The sequence below is a fragment of the Nannobrachium achirus genome, assembly GCF_963921795.1.
Source record: "Nannobrachium achirus genome assembly, chromosome: 15".
Taxonomy (NCBI): domain Eukaryota; kingdom Metazoa; phylum Chordata; class Actinopteri; order Myctophiformes; family Myctophidae; genus Nannobrachium; species Nannobrachium achirus.
In genome coordinates, this window is record NC_137822.1 from 14,443,950 (window position 1) to 14,467,392 (window position 23,443).

The 23,443-nt window shown below is 43.4% G+C and overlaps 1 protein-coding gene and 1 long non-coding RNA gene across 3 annotated transcripts in view; one reads left to right on the forward strand and one right to left on the reverse strand.

Moving 5' to 3' along the window:
* The window catches only part of LOC308299483, a 711,129-nt gene that overhangs the window by 369,637 nt on the left and 318,049 nt on the right, over positions 1–23,443 (forward strand). The gene's annotated exons all lie outside the window — the stretch shown is intronic.
* rgs3a (regulator of G protein signaling 3a) overlaps positions 1–23,443 on the reverse strand; it is a gene marked incomplete at its 5' end in the record, with an annotated part of 265,534 nt that overhangs the window by 37,727 nt on the left and 204,364 nt on the right. For both annotated transcript variants that reach the window (XM_080742558.1, XM_080742559.1), the window contains one exon: positions 2,614–2,684. In XM_080742558.1, coding sequence (XP_080598684.1) covers positions 2,614–2,684 — 71 coding nt within the window. The remainder of the gene's footprint in view (positions 1–2,613; positions 2,685–23,443) is intronic.

The window sequence follows — 23,443 nt, forward strand, 5'->3', positions numbered from 1 at the left end:
TGTATTTTTTTTATGTCTAATGTATTTGTATTTAGGTTCATAAATAGGGGTAGGATATTATAAGCATCAGCTTCGTCCTACTCCTTTTCGAACACATTTACAATTTATTGTTCATTGAGATGATTGGAATTGTTTTTATATTATATTTTTACTATTGTTTTATTGTTACATTTTACTGTATGAAGTTCGAAAAAAAAAAAAAAAAAAAAGTTAACATGAGTATATAACTAAATGCGTTTGAAATGAAATCAAAATGTTACATTTCAGGATTTCAATTAAAAAATAACACAAAATTATTCAGGATTCCAATTCAAAATAAGCAAAAATAGCCGATCTACAAGCTCTAAACGCATCGCGCTGCGATGCGTTTTGAGCTTGTAGATCTGCTATTTTTTGCTTCTTTTGTATGAGATACCAGAATGACAAAGTAGGACTTGGCAATATGTAATGTGGCCCTCTGGAGTGAAGGTGGACATATAGTGGCCCTCACCATCATCAAAGTTGCCCACCCCTGCCTTATATCTATGAGAATGAGGAGGGGAAAAGGTGAGAAATAAACTGTGGAATCTTAATGACATAATGTGTCAGTTAACTAAACAATAGCAGACCAAAGGGCAGCCATCATGGGCTTTACCGTCTCTGGAGGTGTGAAGTCTGCTTTCATCCCAATGAACTGAAGCATGCATGGACAGCTGATAAATCAATGAGGTGTGAACACATGTGCACACACACAAACACACACACGCACGTGCGCCACATGCACACAAACACTGGTAGCACACTTCCCAGTTGATGAGCTTTACTGTACCTCACTCTCTGTGTGGCTACTGATCTTTTGACATCTAATATTGTGAATTGATTTAGGCTATCCAACAAACATTTAATTTCGACCATCAGGTCGCAGTTACTATCAAAACCTCCGCCGGCTGTCAGTCAGTCAGTCAGTCAGTCAGTCACACGTCACACTTTTGCCCCTCTCATATCTCCGCCACCGTTGCCCCGATCCATGCCAAACTTTGCACACACACTCCTGAATCTATTAATAATCATCCTATCATCAAATACTGAATGAACCATGATAACTCATCACTGCTTTGGAAGCACAGTAAAATATACCATTGAGACAATAATACAGCAAGTTAAACTGAGGCTTGTGTGTCGTCTTGTGTGTATACGGCAGGTTTATTATGTAGTTCTGATGTATTCTGTCAAGATGTACACAGAAACCTATGCATTGTACAGCATGTCTATTTCATGTCATATCCATTGATTGTGCTTGGAGTTCTGATGAAGGTGTGTGATGAAGTCTTGCAGATTTGTGTTACAGCCAGTTGAAAGCATTTCAACATATAGACTATACATAGCCTACAGCAGTGGTTCTCAACTTGTGGTTCAGGACCTCCAGGGGGATCCCCACATGGTTTTTAGGGGAGGTCCCCAGATGACAGTGAAGCGACAATTTAAAGACTTTCAAGACCTTTATGACTGCCAGGTTTTTCAGTGATTTTACCTCATTTTCGATGGAAACAGGAACATACTAGGCTAGATGTAGTCACGTGGGTTAGGGTTAGGGTCCTGTTGCTGTCGTTATGCTTTTCGGTCACAGCCTGAAAAGGTTGAGAACCACTGCCTTACAGGACTAAATGGAGATGATAGTCACTGTCAAACCTCTTTCTTTCTTCTCTGTTCACATTCAACTTGTAATTGTTTTCTTGTCTGTAACTAAGATGTACTGTTGCTGGAGAGGGTCACCATGTTAAATCGGGAACGTCCCGTTTTGGCGACGTAGCGTTAAGGCGAAGTAGCGATAAGACGAAATACAAGTGTACCAATGCTTTTTCGCCTCGTTTCTTTTTCTTTGAGGAAGCCACTGATTTACACTCACTAGCAAACTTGTTCTAATAATGTGCAGTGCATGCAGCGTGCCTGCTTGTTACCCTTAATGTAGCCTCGGAAACCCAGGCTTCATGCTCTTTAATGTGAATATTAAGCCACACTGGCTTGTGAAAGTGTTTCCCACTGTAGGCTACGTTGATTATTAAATAATAAAAATAATAACGTGCGCTGCGCTGGACGTCTGACACAGTGACTCGCTCATTCGTTCTGCAAGTTTCTGCGCCTGGAAAATAGCAGCTCTACAAGCTCACAACGCGTCGCGGATGCGAGGCATTGTGAACTTGTAGATCAGCCACTTTTGTCACGGAACACGCCACGATGAAGAAGTACAAAAGCCAGGATTTACTTGAGTGATGTGATGTGTGTTGAACGGAAATGAATGGAAATTTGCATGTCGCCTTATCGGCACGGCAGAAAAGCGTGAATGGAAATTTAATCAGTACGGTAGGAGACCCCGTTCGTACATTTGCCCATGTTGGTACACTTCGCCTTAACGCTACGTCGCCAAAACGGGATTTCCCAGTTAAATCACCTATTCACCATTGACATGTCCAAAACAGGGAGGCCAGAGTTAATGTGATTACATGTAGCCCAACGTTCAGTCACAACGCATTCCTCCACAGTAGAAACAGATCATCATAAAAAAAAATAACGGAGTGCTAAATCCCACACCCCAACCCAAACAATTTAGATAGAAAACCAGCTTCAAGTACTTACAGATTCTTGGACTTCTTCTTCTTGGTGCCGTTGGGGTCAACCTCACAGCTGCAGGGGGAACCGGAGCTCAGCTGCAGGGTGAGGAGGAAGGAGAACAGAATGCATCATGTATGGTACAGTATATACACTCTGACTCCACACAGTCACACACGCTGCTAGTGCTATTGTCTTCCTGCACTGTATAGCTACTGTTAACGTAAACCCCGTGTCCTGAGACTGCCCCTGTGCGTGTGCGTGTGTGTGTGTGTGTGTGTGTGTGACTGTGTGTGTGTGTGTGTGTGTGTGTGTGTGTGTGTGTGTGTGTGTGTGTGTGTGTGTGTGTGTGTGTGTTTGTGTGTGTGTGTGTGTGTGTGTGTGAGAGAGAGAGAGAGCAGCCTAAAGAATGGCCCATTGTATTAGGAGAGCATAGTTTAATCTGAGCTACGGCTTGGTCACAGATGGTCTCACATGGAAAAAGAGTGAGAGAGAGTGAGAGTGTGTGTGTGTGTGTGTGTGTGTGTGTGTGTGTGTGTGTGTGTGTGTCTGTGTGTGTGTGTGTGTGTGTGTGTGTGTGTGTGTGTGTGTGTGTGTGTGTGTGTGCGTGTGCGTGCGTGTGTGCGTGCATCTGTGCGCCAAGGTGACCTTATTGAACTTTTGCAATTGCACTTACTTTGGTTTCACAAGCACTAAACATGGGCTCCCTTTTCAATGAAGTTTCAAATGAAGTATGACTAACACCTATGTTATAGTCTCTCCTTATCTTTTCTTTTGTCCTTTTACAAATTGCATAGCGGTAAACCCAAATACAACACTGCTGCAGTTTCCTATATGATTTGATTTCCCCCCACATCCTACAGTACGTATAAATAAATAAGGAGATGTCTCCAAGTCCTGTGCTGCCCGGTTCTCCTCAGTGAGAGAGGTCGCCTGTTTGTTGAGAAAAAGTTGTTTTTCTCTTAAGTCACAAAGGTCAACATTCAGTGAACACCTGTTAAAAACATTAAAACCGGTAAAGCATCCGTGTCAATTTAGAATTTAGCATTGGCTATTCAGTGGTCACTGGTCAGACAGTTGGGTGGACTCGCGTACGGTTTTGAGATTTAATAATGGGCTCTGAGCCAGAGGTTTGTCGGGGGCCCCTGCACTACACTATGTAGATGTGAAAGAAGATCAGAGGGGGCATGTCTACTAAATGTCTGATTTATACTTTACCGTATGACCAAATAGACAGTGTGTTCCCTTGTGATCATCTCAAATAAAATGATGTATAATTGCGTTACCTGTTGTACGCTGTGGAACAATTGTGAAAAAAGAAAAAAGAAAAGATAATGTGTATGCTGTATCAGGGGATTAGAATCTCCTCTGTAGGAAGACTGGCACATTGCTAATTAACACAGATATTATTAAAGATATTAAATTGTAATGGGATTATTTTGATGCTGCCATAAAAACACAAGCTAATTAGAACGCTCATTAAGACGTTCTTTACTTTCTACATTTCTAGCTCCATGCATGCAGCCCATATGCCCATGGGTCACGACCCGGCCCTGCCCCTAACCGTCCCATCTGATGCCATCGTCAATAGTAGGACCACTAATGAAGTCAATTTACAACTCACATTACAGCCCACACGTCAATAAACGGCTGACCACTGCGTCTTCATACATCCTCAAAATGGACTTTCAGCTGCCCTTTAAAGGCCATTTACAACAAGCTGACAGGTCAACGGGAACCCATTGATTCCATCTCGTCTTTAAAGGAGATGTTTATGGGTTTCTGGAAAACATTAGTCCTCACTAGGTAATTGTATCTGACAGTGATGATACAATAAATAATACTATTAGTTTTTGTTATTCTTTACTTAATAGGATAAGTGGAGGGGATAACTAATAGAATAAGCGTGTCTGGTCTCTCAATACATGTGTGAGCAGTAGGCTCACGTGGCAGAGCAACAATGCAGCAGATCGCTACTGCCCCCTAGTGGTGGACAGTGGAGTCATGCGTGACATGCGTGATATGGGCAGCTTGCCCCAGAACATGCGTCTAATTCAATGGCCACTAACTGTATGCCTTGGTCAAAGCAAAATGTTTTTTGTTAAAACGTTAAAGCTCTATATTCTGATAGTTGTGACCGTCAGTTCGCAAGTTACTATGGAAACCTCCACCAGCTGTCTGTCCGTCTGTCCCTCCGTCAGTCTGTCCGTTACACCACGTCACATCACATCACGTCACGTCACACTTTTGGCCCTCTCCTATCTCCGGCACCGTTGCCCCTATCCATGCCAAACTTTGTACACACACTCCCTGGCTGCCAAACCACAACCTCCACCCCTCATTTCTCACATGCCCTTCTAGCGCCACCATGAGGTTGCTTTTTTGCAGACAACATACATGCGACCTGGCGGTCGCTTATCTCCCGATTAGGGAGTCTTACTGGTAATCATCAGCTGTAGAGCAGTGGTTTTCAACCCTTTTCACATCAAGGTCCATTATTTATTAGGCATTTCGGACCACCATTTGATGAGATTTAGCCTCTCAGACACAAAACATACAATATTTTGTTATCCTTGGCTAAAGTCCACAATTCCATGCTGTATTGACACAGTGCCTATAGGAGAGATATCAACAGGCAAAACGTCGATCAAAACAACCATTTTCTAATTGTGTAGAATTGTGTAGACTTCTTGTAAAACAAATACTGCAGATGTTTAACAATAATTTAACTCTCCATTTGGTTTCATTTTACGCTCTCGAGAGTTAAAGATCTATAAGGGTCCATTTGTTTACCAACTCTCCATCATTTAACTGGGGACCACCTGGAACCCCCTCAAGGGCCACTCATTGGTGGTCCCCGGACCACAGGTTGAGAACCACTGCTATAGAGTGTTTGTTCAATAAACACGGGTCTTCCCATCTAAGAAAATACATTTTCCAGGTGTGTTGCCAATATCATCCAATCAGGACAGATTAATCAGCTTCACTTTTATGGTGTTCCAGTTCTAGTCTGGAAACCAGACAAATGTCATGTGCCAGTGCAAAAAATGAAAAGAAAAAAAAAGAAACCCTCGATATTAGTCTGGCCATGCTAGGCTATTCCAGTTCCAGTTTTGTCTGCTCGTTTTGTTTGTGTCATCACTTCCAATTTCGAGTTCTCAATTTCGTCTGCTCCCTCCTGCATGGTATTTGTGAGGAGGAGCAGCTCACAGATAGAGGGGAAAGTTTTTAAACAGCGTCATGGGACATATACTATACAGTATGTAGTCTAGGCTATAACAGTGGTTTTCAACCTTTTTCATATCAAGGCCCTATTATTTTGTTGTGTGTGTGGGGGGGCTGGGGGTGTTGCAGATCTACAAGACCACAATTCTTTTACTTTTTTGTTTACATAATATTGACATGCGCAAAATAGGGACGCCAAGTTGTAAGTGGCCACGAACAAACGTGCGCTATCCTCCTCAGTGGTACATGCATGAGTGTTCAACAAGGTCTCCTTGTGGGAGATCAGAGATTAATGTAACAGATCGGAATGTCCTGTAATAAGAGACAGAAACGTGAGTACAGAACAAGCCTTTTTTTTAGCTAAAAGTTACTGCACATTCTGGGCCTATTCTTGAGACTGATCAGTAATAAACTTCACACAGAGAGAGAAAGACACACACACACACACACACACACACACACACACACACACACACACACACACACACACACACGCACACCATGCATGCTCCTCTTGCTGGTTCTCAGACCACCAGGGGGTCGGACGCTTAGGGGCCTGTAATTCAAATTTGTACACTCTCAAGAGTTAAAATAAACATTGAGAATTTGACCCTGTGGATTGAGAAACAGTGCATGCTCTAGCAGCTTTTTTCCCCACCAAAAAAAGCCATCTGAGCAGCAGCACCTCTTGCACAGTAGAACGGCTGTCTGTTAAGGCCAGTGAAGCGTAACGAGTCTAAGCCAAGTCTTCTCTAAATATAACCTCTGTACTGGATGTGTGTGTGTGCGTGCACGCCCACGCACATTTGTGTGTGTGTGTGTGTGTGTGTGTGTGTGTGTGTGTGTGTGTGTGTGTGTGTGTGTGTGTGTGTGTGTGTGTGTGTGTCGTCACTGTGGGGCAGAAACCTTGTATCTCCAAGTTTCAAATTTGTATGTTTTTTCGTACAGTAAAGCCCTGCTGCATCATACCAGACTGTCACACAAAACAAGTGAAAATAGCAGATCCAGAAGCACACAACGCCTCGCACCGCGAGTGTTGTGTGCTTGTAGATCTGCTATTTTCACTAGTTTAAATCGTTTTTAAAATGATGAATACAAAATGAACGGTTTTGGACGTACACTTTTTCCAACCAACACAACAACGTTATCTTACTATACTTGTGAGGGCCCAAATGTCCCCGCACGTGTAGCAGAAAGTGTAGAAACAGACATTGGGAAGACCGTTCTACCGGTGCTCACAAGATGTTTTATGGTTGATGAAAAGAGATTTAAAGGTGATACACCATGCATTTAAAAAGTATTTATGTCATATTGTTTATGTCCCAAAAACGTTTTTCAAAGTTTGAGGCTAAATTACCACTCCTGAATAGAGAGCCTCTCTCATTTTTGAATGGCTCTCAGAGCATTTCAGCTGCAGTACCACCTTTGGCCTGAACTGCAGCACCCCCCCCCCCCCCCCCCCCCCCCCCAAAATCTTTTGAAAAAAATAATCGGCAGATGACGTCACAATCGGCAGCAAATCTGGATAGCCTGTTTTGAGAACCCGTGGGATACTTTTAACCTTCGCCTTCTCAAAACCAGAGAAAGACACAACGGTCAGAATGGGACTTTGTGAGGATAGAAGGTGCTAGTGGGACCCCAAAAAAAGGTTTTAAAATAGGAAAAGTGAAATTTCATGGTGTATCACCTTAAGGAGTCAGGCTTATATACTGTAGAATCAGATTCATAGTTGAGGTTTGGATGAGACCTTTAGAGGGTCAGATTTAGGGCCTTTAAAGGTTGGAGTTATGTCAGATTTACACTTAAAGATGAGTGCCGGGATCATGCAACCGAACTACCAGCTCACAGCGCATTGCAACTTGCATCGTAAATCGTTTATTTTCTGCGTTAGGCTAAAAAATTAAAAATAAAGAAAAAAGTGAAAATTACATTCTAAAATTTGCTGTCCTAAATGTTGACATCTGCGTGTGTGCGTGCGTGTGTGTGTGTGTATGTGTGTGAGAGTGTGCGCGTATACAGATCCTCCATGCTCACTGAAGGCAGCAGGAAAACACAGAGTTTGCCAAAGAACACAAGGCTGTACGTCCGCCTCGGGGGATGCAGATGTCCACACACACAATGCCCATACAGGCTCCATAAGATGTGCTGTGATACACAGATGTTAGGGACTCACAGACAGACACACACACACACACACACACACACACACACACACACACACACACACACACACACACACAGTCACACACACACACACACACACACACACACACACACACACACACACACACACACACAACACACACACACACAGGCCAACACGTGCAAGCAATCTGCAAACACAAATGACCTGACAGCAGGAGTACTTTGGAAACACTGGAATGTGTTGGCTCACACTCCCCGGCTCAGTGGCCTGAGACTGGGAGGTCACGGTTCGATTCCCCCGGCTGGGTCATCATCACACCAAGGACTATTACATACAAATGGGACCCAAAAAGCCTTCTGCTTGCTCGCCACTAAGTCCCAAGAACCACGGTGGTCTAGTAGTGCACTGTTTGCCAAACAGTGGTCACAGACATATTTTTATGGGTCACGACGAGTCAAAAATGTATTTTATTTTCCTACATTAATATAAATTCATTTATTTCAAAAGAAGTTTTATATATATATACTGTATATATATATATATAATATATATGTGTGTGTGTGTGTGTGTGAGTGTGTATTTAAATAGTTTTATGCAAACAAACAAATCTAAGGAATTCCATAAATAGAAAACAATAATAATTAAGAAGTAGTGAAAAGCTGGCAACACGGCACGAAGCAACACGTTGTGCGCTTGTAGATCTGCTATTTTCACTATTTTGGGAACCCGGGCAAACGTCTAATCTCTCTCTTGGTCTCGACCTGAAAAGTTTGGGAACCACTGGTCTTGGTCTAGTGAAGCTGGCGTCGCCTGGTGGTCAAATCTGGATTGCAAGAGTTCCACCAAGCGATATACTGTGCGTGCTTCTACCGTCTGAAACCCTGGTCGGCGCCTGCTCGGTGCTCAAGTCTTCTGTATAAATAATTTGGTAGAAGAGGGTGTACTTCCGGGTGCTTTGCGCGCTGAGAGCAACTTTCATCGAAATGAACAAGTGGTATCTGCGTGAAGTATCTGCGTGAAGAGAGCGGGAACCTTTTTAGGAGAAGGGAAGCAGGTTGGAGTCTATTCATTCCAACGGGAGAGTGAACGTGAACACAGCTTTCTGAGCCATTCTTTAGCTTCGTGGTCACTGAACTAAATATTGGACCCGATCGTCACAAGCTACACAATATTCCCAACATTTTCATACTAAAACGGAAAATCAACTCTATTATCGACCATTCTCTGTCCCAGCAACACACTCTCGTGGGATCTAGCACCAGTAAACGTTCGTAGGACGTTTGTGATATTTGCCACCAGACGGCGCCCACTTAAGCCGGTTTTCCATACCACTTTTTAGCCCGACACTACACGACACGGCACGGCACGACACCGCACCGCACCGCATTCTTTATGTAGGTTTTCACTACAGTGCCCCCCCTCCTCTCCTCCCTCCCCTCCCCCCTCCTCCCCTCCGCTCCCGAAAGAAATCGACGCCCTTTCAACATACGGATACCACTCGGTATCTTTTCAGTCTGTAAACACAACGGAGATGCTAACTTGCGCTAATTATTTTTAGAGATGTGGTCACCACATCTCTAATGGTGGACAATGTTTTAGATGCCACACACTCACACAGGTCTTCATCGAGTCTTTACAACTATAGCGACGACTAACGTCGGGGTGAACATAGTCAAATAATAACTTTATTGGCCAAACTACACAAAGAAGAGTAGAGGCTAGTTGCGCTAGCATACATGCTACGCTACAGTACAGTACATGTAGGCTACTGTAGATTCTTTTCCCCATTCAACACAGAGATGTGGTGGACAATGTTTTAGATGCCACACACTCACACAGGTCTTCATCAAGTCTTTACAACTATAGCGACGACTAACGTCGGGATGTTCATGGTCCAATAATAACTTTATTGGCCAAACTACGCAAAGAAGTAAGCTAATGTAGAGGCTATGCTAGCGCAGCAACAGTACAGTACAGTACATGTCATGTAGGCTACTGTAGATTCGTTCCCCCATTCAACACATGCAGTTACAAATACAAACAGGAGACATCACACTGAGATCTATATAAAATAACGGATTGCCGACGCATTTGCCGTTGATAATTGCGACTCGCGACGATATAGCCTATGTCCACTGTTTGTGTTGGTTAATGTTCTTGGTGCTTCGTGGTATCTCAACTGCAGGGCTGGGGAACACAATTCTGCCTAATCGTCCTCTTTATAAACAGATATATAAAACAAACAGGCTTTGCTTTTATATTTGATTTGCAGCCGTGACTGCATACTAAAATCTGTCTCAAGTTGTTGTGTTGAAAGACACAGCTCAGCCGTGAGACTCTGTCTCTGACCAATCAGTATCAGCAGCGTGTATACGTCACTGATTTGGCCTCACTTAGCCCAGGCCGGGTCCACTCGAGAGTGGAGCCGAATTAGTACCCCGATAGGATTTGTGTACCATGTCGCCTCTAGTGGCTCCAATTGGGATGGTGTATCTTCCTAAATTAACAATCTTTGATATCATACAACTCTATGGTCAGTCCCTGTGACATACTAGCATCATGTCCAGGGGGTGCACTTATACATCATGGCTGGGCTGGGGAACGGATTTGTACAGTAGGCTACATCAAGTCGCAGCTAAACAGCCTATGGGCCACATGGCTCGGCAGGGCTTACACTAACAACTGCACAGAATAACATTAATAAATAAACCTATGGGGAGTCTATAAATAGCTGTTAACTATTCTTGGCCCGGTCAGCTTAGACTCTGGATGAACTCAAGTCAAAGAGGAGAAGACAATAGTGTTCTTTGAGGACGTAAAGCAGTGTTTTACTCTTAGTCTTTTGAATAAAATGTCATTTCATTTTAGTCACATTTTAGTCGACTAAACATCACACGATTTTATTCGACTAAATCTACAGTTGATTTTGTCGACAGAAATTTATTTTGGCAGACCTTGATGGTGATTTTACTCTCGGTTGCATGCTGAAAATAGCTGATCTACAAGCTCTTGCAACGCATTGCAGACTGCAGAGCGACGCATTGTGAGCTTGTAGATCTGCTATTTTCAGAGTGCGAGACCAGAGCGCAACCATCATATGACTTGTCTTTTAGTTCTACCAGATCTCTTCTCTTCTAGTCCCTTCCTAACATTTTAGTCTAGTTTTTATTTGTAAACTAAATTGTCAATATATTTAGTCTTAGTTTTAGTTTAGTTTTTATGTCGTTTTTGCCGGTGAAAAAAAGGTAGTCGACTGACATCTCTTGTAGTAGACGAAATCAACACTAACACAACGTGACCTTCCTCTCAGCAGTGCAGCCCCCAGCAGACCCTCCCCTCCCCTCCTCCAGCCTGGCTACTTCCTTCCTTTTCATTACTTTATTTCAGTAGTCCTCAAAGTGGGGTCTGTGATGGGGGGGGCGTGGGGGGGGGGGGGGGGGGGGGGGGGGGTAGTATATGTGGCCAAATACATGCAGTATTTTCATATGAAAACAAATGGTGGCGTCTGCCAGAGTGCTGTGGACTCTCAGTGGTGTAAAGTAACTAAGTACTTTTACTTAAAGGTCCGCTGTCAGAGCCTGTCACGCCCCGAATATATTATATACAGTATTATACAGTAGGTCACGTGGTCTCTATGAAAACACTTTTAATCAAAATTTCCCATCGCCCGCACCGAAGCCCCCTCCACTGCCCGCCTACCAATACCAGACCTCTAATGCAGCCGGGGACTCAGGGAGGACGAGGAGGAGAAGAGACAGACAGATAGTTTCAGAACCGCTGTTAAAATGTTTTCTCCTCGGTCAGAAACAGCCTGTCTTTGCTCTCCCCGTTTTCTTCGGGTGTGTGTGTGTGTGTGTGTGTGTGTGCGTGCGTGCGTGCGTGCTTGCGTGTGTGTGTGGCCATGCGGTGCGAGCATGCAACGCAAGCGAGCGTGTGAGGACAGAGTACTGTACTTTACTTGAGTATTTCCAATTTCCAATAGGCCTACCTTTACTGCTACTCCACTACATCTGGGATCCAAATATTGTATTTTACTCCACTATATTTATTTGAACACTTTAGTTACTATTTACTTTGTAGATAGGCCTATACATGCAGAGCAACGCATTGTGAGATTGTAGATCTGCAATTTTCAAACATTTTGTACTTTTACTTTTGGTACTTCAGAGGAGTAGTTCACCCCCAAAATGACTTTTTTTCTATTGATTAGTCACGCCATGGAGACTAGAGTTCAATAATATTATTGAACTCTACTTTTTGATGCCAACCGTTTCATACTTTTTCTCAAGTACATCTTACATTCCAGTTTTCTACTTGAAACAGAGTATTTCATAATGCAGAATTGATATAGCTTTTCTTAAGTAAAACATTTGAATGCTTTTTCCACCACTTTGGACTCTGGCATCTGCATTGCTTTGTGGTCTTATTATTAGTTTTGGGAATCTATGACCAAAACTCCTTACCTAGGGTTTGGAAGTCACTTTGGAAGTGACGTGGGCATGGGAAGTGGATAAATGTCACTTGATGATAAACGCGGGCGGTTCTCTCGGCTGGCTCCACGTATTCTATTGAAGTCAGTGGGCGCCGCCCCCGCTCAGCGTGCAGATCATGTGGAATCAACTGCTCCTCTATCCGTGGGCTTTGCTAGTTGCTTTTTCGCCCCCCTTCTTTGGTTTGGGAAGGGCGATATACGTGTCGGAAGGTATTTGGCCGGGCGGAGCCAGGCTGTCTGCACGTATTTTAACGAGGCTTTCTCCTCGTTAGATGTGGAATCGAGCGCCACAGCCCACCAGCCTTCCCTCATTTGTGCCTCGGCAAGTTTCGCCCTTCCTCGTTTGTGCTCGGCTCGTGCGAGCAGAGGCGAGCGATTCATTGCAGCAGAGGAGGAAAAAACGGTGAGTGGTTTAAACATGCTCAAGTTAACATTTCCCATTTGGCAATGCTTTAGATGACAAGTCGATACAGCGTACACAGTACACTATCGTTTTACTCACGTTCAGAGCGATTTTTTGGACTATAGAGACATTGACAGCAAAGAAAAATCCATCAGAAGGACTTCGCCGTCGGAAAGTTCACTTATTATTAAGCACCGCTGTGATATACGCAGTATACGGAGCTTCAGTAGCCTACCTCGCCTCATCTAAGCCTACTCCTGCCTCAAAACCTCTGGAATAAAACGGGACCCAATTTTGCTCTTTACTTTGACCACATATTCAGTCTACACTACACCAAATCTATTTTTGCCAATCTATGCAGTGCCACAAATCAACAAGCTCGCAATTGGGTTTGTTCCCCCTGGCATGATAGGATATAGAAGTCGGAGTTCAAGTGGTTTGTAATCAGAGTCAGATTAATATATTCCCCGCAAATTACACAAGCACTGGCTGAGATGGAGATCTGTCGAGTTACACAAGCATGAAATGAGATCGGAGATCTGTTTTTCTCTCCATTCAGAGTGGTGTTATTGCTTTAATGGTTACATTTACATATCTCTGCAAATCTCCCGTTTCATTGGTATAGAAAAATAGCAGATACACAAGCTCACAGACACACACGTGTGTGCATTTCATTTATAGAGCAGATCGCTCACACTGAACGCTCCGCCGTCACTCCTCCGTCCTCCCACGCTTGTGGATGAAACCACGGCGAGAGTACTTGCAGATTTGCCCAAAAGACGCCGAAACGAAACGTCATTTAGCCAACAATGGAGCAAGGTAAATTAGTTAATAAAGAAGCGCAGAATTGACGAGTATCATCATGCACTTTGCAGCACTGTGTGTAACGGGTTGATGTCAGCAAAGAAAAGGTAGAACGCAATGCATGTTTTGACTCAGGGGCGTCAATTGGGTATGGCAGGGGTATGCAGCTGCCATACCCTGGGTCCAGGGGGGAAGATAAAAGTTAGTTCTGAATAAATATGAATCCATGAATGTCTCTTCGTCTATCTGTGCTGGTTACTATGTTGGTAAATTACAGTAAAATAACTACAAATGCAAAGTTTAACAAAATGGACACTTTAACAAGGTATTATGCAGATTACCCCCCGGACCCCCCTGCGGCTTAACACTTTAAGAAAACAACAAGCACCCAAAACTTTCTATCAAAAAACATTTGATTCTAGTTTACCCTTCAGGGCAACACACTCTCATTCCATTTACTACCGTCTTGTTGCAACACGACACCTTAGACCTCTGCTTCCTGACATTGTGCGACCTGACCTGTGTGTGTGTGTGTGCGCGTGTGTGTGTGCGCGCGTGCGCGTGCGCGTGTGTGTGTGTGTGTGTGTGTGTGTGCGCGCGTGCGCGCGTGCGCGCGTGCGCGCGTGCGTGCGTGCGTGCGTGCGTGCGTGCGTGCGTGCGTGCGTGCGTGCGTGCGTGCGTGCGTGCGTGCGTGCGTGCGTGCGTGCGTGCGTGCGTGCGTGCGTGCGTGCGTGTGTGTGTGTGTGCACGCGCGTGTGTGTGTATTGTACTCTATTATAGAATAGAGTATTTTTTTGCTACGGCCAGACTCATTGTAATGCATGAAAAAGTAATATGAAATAATAATAACTTTTCATATCGTCGCTGCCGGGTGGAAACCTTGTCCAAAACTGTTACTTTTTCAGAAAATGTAAAAAACAATAACCTGTGTTCCAATATGGCTCCAATGCGGCGATTATTTACTCACAATTAAGCTCTTGTTAATACTTTTCATCGGTTCAACCCAAAGACACACTTTTGTGAGGCAATGTAGTATGAAGTGGGGCATTAATTTACGGGAAAAATATACAGGTTGAAATTAGGGAGATACAAGGTTTCTGTGTGACTGCAACGATATGCTAAGCTGAGCCAGAGTCCACTGTACAGTAATGTACTACTACTACTACTAGTACTCTCTAATGTGGAGAGTAGACAGGTCAACATGTCAGAGGAGGAAGGAATGCTCTGGATAGGAAATCCTTTCTGTTGGGTGGATGTCAAAAACTGTGTCCTTTTTTTATCCCATGTGCACACGCCCATGTGCGCGATCTCGCCCTTAGGGCATCTTACTGGTTTATCCTGCATAATAAACGACCGAATGTCTGTCTGTCTGTCTGTCTGTCTGATATGCATGCTGAAACAGTGCCCAAATTTGGAGATGACTGACATCACTGATCCTGATACCGCCGCCATGGTAACAGTCGCATCCTGAAACACATGCTGAAACAGATGACTGCCATCACTGATACCGCCGCCATGGTAAGCCGCACGCTGAAACAGTACCCACATTTGGAGATGATTGACATTACTGATACGTCTTAAATCCTCCTATCCTACGAGCCAATACTTTCAACTCAGTACACACAACTACAACAGGAAAGAACTACCAAACTAGTTAAAAAAAATCACACCCGTGTGAACTGAGCGGTGGTTTACCCCCCCCCCCCCCCCCTTCCCCCCTGTGTGTGTGTGTGTGTGTGTGTGTGTGTGCGTGTGTGTGTGTGTGCCTGGTCTGGCCTGGCCTGAACAACAGCGCCCCTCCCTTAACATGTGTGGTCATAAAAGGTACTGCAGGCCTGCAGGCTACATACACGCACACACACACGGACGGACGGACGCATACACACACGGCCACGTATAGGAGACGGTGTAACCACCGCTCAAAAACAAGGGGGGGAAAAACATTTTAAAACAGTGAAAATGGCCAATCTGTTATTTTCAGTACTTTTGTGTGAGACGCTTGTATGTAACAGCAATGGAATATGACTAGAGAAGACTTGTTTCCCTTTGTAGAAAATAACTTGCAAGGTTCATCATCATCAATTAAATCATCATTTATTTCCATGATGAATGGTCTGTCTGTCTGTCTGTCTGTCTGTCTGTCTGTCTGTCTATGCATGGATATACCAACAAAACTAGCGTTCTTTGCAGCCTATCTGTTATTATTGTACCTGTATACTGTGTCATACAAAGGTATCTCATACCGAAAAGAGTCAATCTTCAAGCTCACAACATATCACATCATATCATGTTGTGACTCCATTTTGTACGACTGCCAGTGAATATAAATTGGCTTCATTGACTGTTTTCTATTTTTTATCACAACAAAATGTCTGCCTTCCAGGGTTTTTCACATTTGATATAAGTAATGCATTATTACGGCAATGTTTAATGTATCTATACTGCAATGGAACTTGGAAAGCTCATTTCCGGATAAAGCCGGCACAGATCTGGAGATTTCGTTGTAAATACGACTTTTCCCCTATTGTGACAAGATAAGACGCAGACTCCTCTCCTGGGGGCAGAAGAACAATACGAGCAGATGAAACGGCATGGAAATAGATCTGATGCAGCGATATGGATGATCTGAGTGAGGCAGGGAGAATGGCTCATACTGTAAACTGGCTTATCCGTCAATCTGCTATCACCGACTGATCTCACTGGTTGAATTCTTCCTGTTGACATGAGGGGAAACATTAAGCTAGTCTATCGTTTTGTTTTCAACTGATTGAATCATTTATTGCAAGAAATGGAATACAGTCATAGCCTATTGGGTGTTGAAGGCTCCACTCTTAACCACTGAAACCCTATACTTGATGAGTCCTTGGTGACTTTTGTGACTTTTCTATGTTCACTCTACACTATCTTAGCTGAAAATAGACAGTATTTTCTGCGAAGGTTTTCCCCAGGAGAAAAGATGTTCCCTAATTTTAGTCAAGCACTAAGCAGCAATCAAAATCAGTTTATTGTTAAAAATAAAGCTTATATTCTAGGTAATTATTCCTATAGAGTGTTTGTTCAGTAACTGGGGTAACAGTTCCCTTCTCTCCATATATTTAGTAAGCAGAAAATAAATGTTCAGGTGGGTTACACATTTCATTCAGAGAGAACAAGGACAATTCATTAACTTGAGTTCAAGTTTCAATTTTGTCTTTTTGTCTATTTATTTGGGCAATTAATTACTTCCAATTTCATTTGTTTATCGTCCTTTTTTTCAGACTGGACAGATGGAGAGGCCCCTGTTATTGAAAAAAAGAGAGAAAAAAACGCTCTAAAGCAATGATTGGGAACAATTTAATACTTAATTTAACCTAACAATATCAATTACCACAGCTTTAATGTTAATGGTGTCTCACACACACACAGGAACTCTGTGACCTACAGACAGGACCGACTCATTCCTCATGGCTTGAGTGTGAGTGTGAGTGCGTGTGCATGCGCGTGCGTGCGTGCGTGCGTGCGCGCGTGTGTGTGCGTGTGTGCGTGTGTGTGTTCCTTTAATCGGACCCTCCTCAGCCTATACTGTTATCCAGCCCCACTTAGGAGACGGCTGCTTCCTGTGAAAATACTTCCGGTATATCACATGACAGGATGTTAGTGAACAATGTTCACACAACACTCCGTCCTCCTAACCCCATGCCCCCTGCCCCCGCCCTCCTCCGTGAATGCCAGGCCCAGGGGCGTCACAAGGGGGGGAAAGTGGGACTGAGTTACTAGGGCCCAAGGTGGAGGGGCCTTAATTATTTTATACTTTAGCTATGGAAAAATAGCAGATCTACAAGCTCACAGCGCGGCACCGAGTGCTTCAAATTTTGCTTCTGGGTGGTCCCTGGAACTAAATATTTTGAGATGGGGGTCCGTGGCCAAATACATATCATTTTGGGGGGTCCTTCACATGAAAGGGTTTGAGCACCACTGACATAGAAAAAAAAAATCTCAAAAAACCTTAGAAGGATTTGAAATATTCAAAAGATTTTCACGATTTTTCAAAAATAGCAGATCTACAAGCTCGCAGCGCGGCACTCGGTGCCGCGCTGTGAGCTTGTAAATCTGCTATTTTTCAATAGTTAAAGTTGTACCATGTAACTTTTTTTATAAAACAAATCTTAAAATTGTCCTAACTGTTAAATCGCTAAAGTTTTAGAACACCCACTCCGTTATTTTCAGCTTCTGAAGCCTTCTCTTTATATGTTTTCTATGATCCTGGCCGTGGACCGGATTTCGCGCCAAAATGACGTAATCTGCATCATCTGTATACGTTGTGTATACGTTGCCCAATCACATCGCCGATCATGCACACATGGTACACTACCGGCCAATCACAACGCATCTTGAAGTGGGGTCGCCATATTTGTAGTCGCCCGTGTGTCTCTTTACTCAAAAGGTAATCTCGCCTACCAGGCAGGGTGAAGTAGTCCGTTTCTCCGGAATGCCTGAACGCACAGGAACCAGGGACCCCTCTAAAGATAGCTCTCGGCGTTGTGGAGGCAGACGCGGGGGTGTGAAGGTACGAAAAACGGGCGAAAGACGCGAACGCGACCGCGGTTTGCTATAGGGCTACTGACCACTAGTTGAGCATCTTACACAGTATAGCTTTAAAGCACATGGGGGACCCGCAGTGAATCCTTGTACCCAGGGCCCAGAATTTGGTGCGACTCCCCTAGCCATGCCATGCCCCGTTGGTTATCCATTTCAAATGTTATCAACATTCCTGCCGGCTTTTTCCGACCAAAGGATGCCCTGTTAGTGCGAAAACTTAGTTCAGCCCCTGCAGTTTCTTAGTATCTTTGATCCTTTTGGCTGTAAGTCCTTGCATGCAGGACGGATGCTTGTGAGGCATTCTTGAAAGAGTGATGCAAGGTATTTAGAGATATGCCAGCACCGCACGGCCAATTAGTAGCTATGGCACGTCCTCCAGCTTCTGAAAAACAGCAGATGGGTGCGTGTATGCATGTGTGCGAGTTTGTATGTGTGTGAGCGTGTGTGCGGCGTGTTGAGGCAAGAACATCTACAAAGATAATCACTATAGTGTTCATTTAATCCTGAAAGTGTACGAATGTAACCAAATGGAGTTTTTTGTTCCATTCCGTCGTTGTCGGGTGGAAACCTTGTATGTCCAAAACCGATCCTTTTGTATTTATCATTTAAACAATGATTTAAAATAGTGAAAATAGACGATCTACAAGCACACAACGCATGCACCACGCTTGTAGTCTAGTTTTGTGCGACAGTCTTGTACAATGAAGCAGGGCTTTAATTTAAGAAAAAAACATGCAAATTTGAAACTTGGAGATATAAGTTTCTTCCCGACAGTGACGATTCATGGGTATATTTGTTTCCATTCACAAGTTCAGATGTGAATCTGCAAAAGGTGAAGTTCTGCCACAAGCTGCTTGGTGAAAGCCCCATAATAAGCTCTTCTAGAGAAGCGTATACACAGCATATTGAATGGAAGGGCAAATGTGGAAGAGTGAGCGTCAGGAATGGTGCGAGCCAGATTCCAGCCGTGACGGTAGCCGTGGAATGATGCGGCTCATCCACTCGCTCGTGACAGAGGTCACACAAGAGGTCACCGCTTTCAACTCCCAGCAGAGGCAAACAACACCTCTGCCGTCATGGAACAACTGACTTGAGTTAAGTGAACCAGTGGAAAACGTACTCCCTTCTTTTTTTCCTTTTTACTTGAGTAAATGTAGCAATAACACAATGTAGAAATAGGACAAAGGGATTCTATGGCACGCCTCAGTTTTAGATACAGCTAGTCTGGTGCGTCACAGGAGTGGGGACAGCAGTTTGCAGAGGAGAGAGACACTGGTGCAGCTCGGACAATTATTAACCCTGCAAGGTACAGCGGTGCTTTTTGGCAACATTTATTGCGACCGAAGGTCGCAGTATACCATGGGAAATGTCGCAGCTTGTCTCCTTCTGTGTCAGTCCTTCCTTCTGTCAGTCAGTATACATTTTTACAGTCTATTGGTTCCCTTGTCACTGTGACATCACTCTGACATCATGCTCTGATGTCACTGTTATGTAGGGGAACCATATATGGGCATGTTCTGCCAATCTCAACAGGCACTGTTGAGATTGGGTCCGATATATATCACTGGCCAGATAGCCAAGAATTGGCCCGCATGTCACCCTGAGGCGTCTTACTAGTATTTTAACAAAAAAAGAGTTTAAATGATTTGTTTTCCTGTTCTTTTTTCACCTTAACATAACCATTGGATCGTATCGTTTAGTATTACAATGCCATTGGCCACAATGTTTGCATATGAGAATACCCCCCACAGAGGCTGACATTCACATAACTTCAAGATCTCTGGAGTCCAGAGTCTGGACGAACAACATCTCACTTTTTCACTGAAGCTATTCTAAAGCACTAAAACTAAATGCCTGTAATAACTTTTTTGGTGATCATTAGAATGTCTAGAGCATCCTTTTATTTAGGTGCTAGTACAAAAAAAATAATGACTGTCATGACGTTTCGATGCTACTGCATCTACCTCAGAGTCAGACATGACTCTGACTCTGAAGTAGAAATACTCTGTTAAAATATTTAAATACATTTAAATACATTTAAAAACATTATTAAGTACCAAAAATAAAAGGACTCGTTATGCAGAATGTCCCAGTTTTAAAAGTTTGAGAAGCAGTGAAATAGATCGCCAAGATAGCGCCGTCCATGGCAGCTGTGGTGACTACGTGTTGCGTTCTGTCGGTGTTTTTGTGTTTGTTTGTTTTTGTTTTTGTTTATGTTATATGTGAAAAAATTTATTTGAATGCAAAGATGTAGTGTGCCAAAGCAAATTCCTATGTGTATTACACAATGGTTAATAAAGAAATCTGAATCTGAATAAAGAAATCTGAATCTGATGCCAACAACAAGCCTTAGCTGTAGTAACTTTATATATATTTTTATAACCCCTCAGGTTTCAGAGAAAGACACTGTGCTTTATTTAATCATGCACGCAACTCCTATTCATGAGCACACTTGGCAGTTGTTTGGTGTCCAAATATAGTGCCATCATGTCGCCACAGCTTAACACGGGGTCGGTGGCCAAAACAATGGCACTCTTCAAATTCAATTCTTTTGATGACGTAGCCACGGATTTAATAAAATCGTTATTTTAACTTGGGTTATGGGAAAATGTCTGAGCTTGGTTTCAGGAGCAGTTAACTTGATTTACATTGGTTTCACGAGCTGAATGTACTTTTTCATAACACCCTGTCCCTCTCCCTGAGAGATATGTGATTTAATACTATTCACATCCACTCTTAGGTGTTCCCTTCCCACCATGGCTATTCTTAACTTTAAGTGAGTTTGTCAGTCTTGTCCAAATTCAGCAAATAGCATCAGTGATATAAAGTAACCAAGTACCTTTACTCGAGTGCTGGACTTAGGTACAATTGTAATGGTACTTTTACTTTACTTTAGTATTTCCATTTTTTCTCTCTGTCTCTCTTCTACTCCACTACTTCTCGGAGGCAAATGTTGTATTTTTTACACCACTACATTTGCTTGACAGCTTTAGTTATTTTGTAGATAGTGGTGGAAAAAGTACTCAAATGTTTTACTTAAGTAAAAGTATCAATACTGCAGAAATACTCTGTTACAAGTAAAATTCCGGAATTCAAAATTAACTTGAGTAAAAGTATGAAAGTGTTGGTATCAAAATGTACTTAAAGTACCAAAAGTAAAAGTACAAAGATGTAAGACCACATAGCTGGCATGCAGCAGAAGTAGACCTACACAGCACTCCCCTTGCATCTGTACATGGAGGCCTACGTCAGTTATCCCGGAGACACAACACAGTGAGTGTTCGTTTATCACTGAGAGTGTACAAATACATGTTGTACACTCACAAAAACGCTTGCATTTCGTGCAAGCGAGCGAGTTCGGTATCTAGTGATCAGGATAATCACTCCTCTTTGCAGTAATACAGAAGCCATATTGCCAATGGTTATGATAAGCACAAGCATCTGGGCATGCGTCCATACAGTAAAGTGCTCAGTGCACTGATGTAATTAGAAGCTATGCCGACCAGTGGCACACATGCATTCGATCACCCAAACGAGTGTACGGCAGAATGATGAAAGCAGCCTTCTGGATCATGTCCTGTGTTGGCCAGGCGTCACGGCCGGGACTCACGGAGGCGGTTTTGTTGTAGCCGCGTTGCTGTTGACGCCACACACAACCCTGTGCCAGGTTATGACATAGCTACACACACAGGGGCTTTAAGGTGGCCGCAGACAGAGCATGGCAGTGATGGAAAAAAAGACGTTGTTGAAAAGTGAACATGAGCTTGAGCCAATATCTGTTATGAAAGAGCGCCGTCATTACTCTGCACAATGTCTGCATCTAATGATAATGATACTAACAGTCCTTTTTCGGGGTAATATAGAAGCCATGTTGCCCGTGATGATATAACCCAACCAGTACCCATTGCACCTTTATTTTGATACAGTGGTAAATGGTGCATTTATATAGCGCTTTTATCCAAAGTGCTTTACATAGATTGTGCATTACATTCACCCATTCACGCACACATTCATACACCGGTGGCAGTGGAAACCATGCAAGGCACCAACTACTCACCGGGAGAAACTAGGGGTTCAGAGTCTTGCTCAAGGACCCTTCGACATTAACTCAGGGGGAGCCCGGATTCGAACTGGGAACCCTTCGGGAACCCTTCATGCTCTAATAACGGTTTCTCTACCCCTGAGTTATGCCGCCCCTCTGCTGAATGATGTATACAGTGTGGGCAGTGTTGTATTGGTCTGGTCATGCGGATAGACGCTGTCCCTTTTCTGAGCAGGGTCGCGCCTCTCACGCGCACGGACGTGCATTGACGCCAAAACAATCCCCAAGTTCACACCTCGACAACGTTTACAAACGCTTTAGTATCACAACAGGGTGTTTTAATAGACCTGTATAGTAGGCGTTAAGCGTGTGAGTCATTCAATCGAGCGTCCATTGAATCAGCTGTATTAGCCGTATTAAACTCTATGGCGGTAGCTGACCAATCAGCATAAGCTACTGCATGCTGAACTGTCGACAGCAGAAGGAAGGCAGTGTGTCAAACAAGGTTGCTATGGTTGCTCCAATGCTATTTATTGGCTGTGCGTGATAAACAACCATTCAATGTAGCCTATGAGTTGCCTTCGGGCCTCCCTCATATCCACGGCATGCCAACATCTGAGTTTCTGTAGTGAATGCATTATGTTTGTTCCCACACTCCATCACTAGCATAGTTATTAAGCTAATTCACTAGTCTAGGCAAGAATCACACACGGCCGAATGTTTGCCAACAAACAAATAGGGCAGCATTAGCTTCATTAGCTTTGGATTAGCCAGCGTCTGTGAAGAGGATTTGCAAAGGGTGTTAATGTATTTATGTAAGAGGCTGAAATCTGGCGAATAGTTGGAAACGTATATGGCTCTTTTCCACTGCGAAGGGTAAACATGCAGAACCTTCCACAAGTTCCTGGAACTTGTGAAGTTCTGTGATGTTTTCTGTTTGTTTGTTTACGTTACTACTATAACCAGAACCACTCTGCAAGCCAAAGAGTAAATCTTCATGATGTCACTGATCACATAACCCCACAAACAATCCTCCAGTTCTAGGCAACTTTTTCTTATTTCCACACAACAACTCTAAGGTATATTATTAATAATGACACAAATGTAGTTCAATGTTGAAATTGAGTGGTATTCCTCTTTAAAAGAGAAAGAAATCTGTATTCTGGG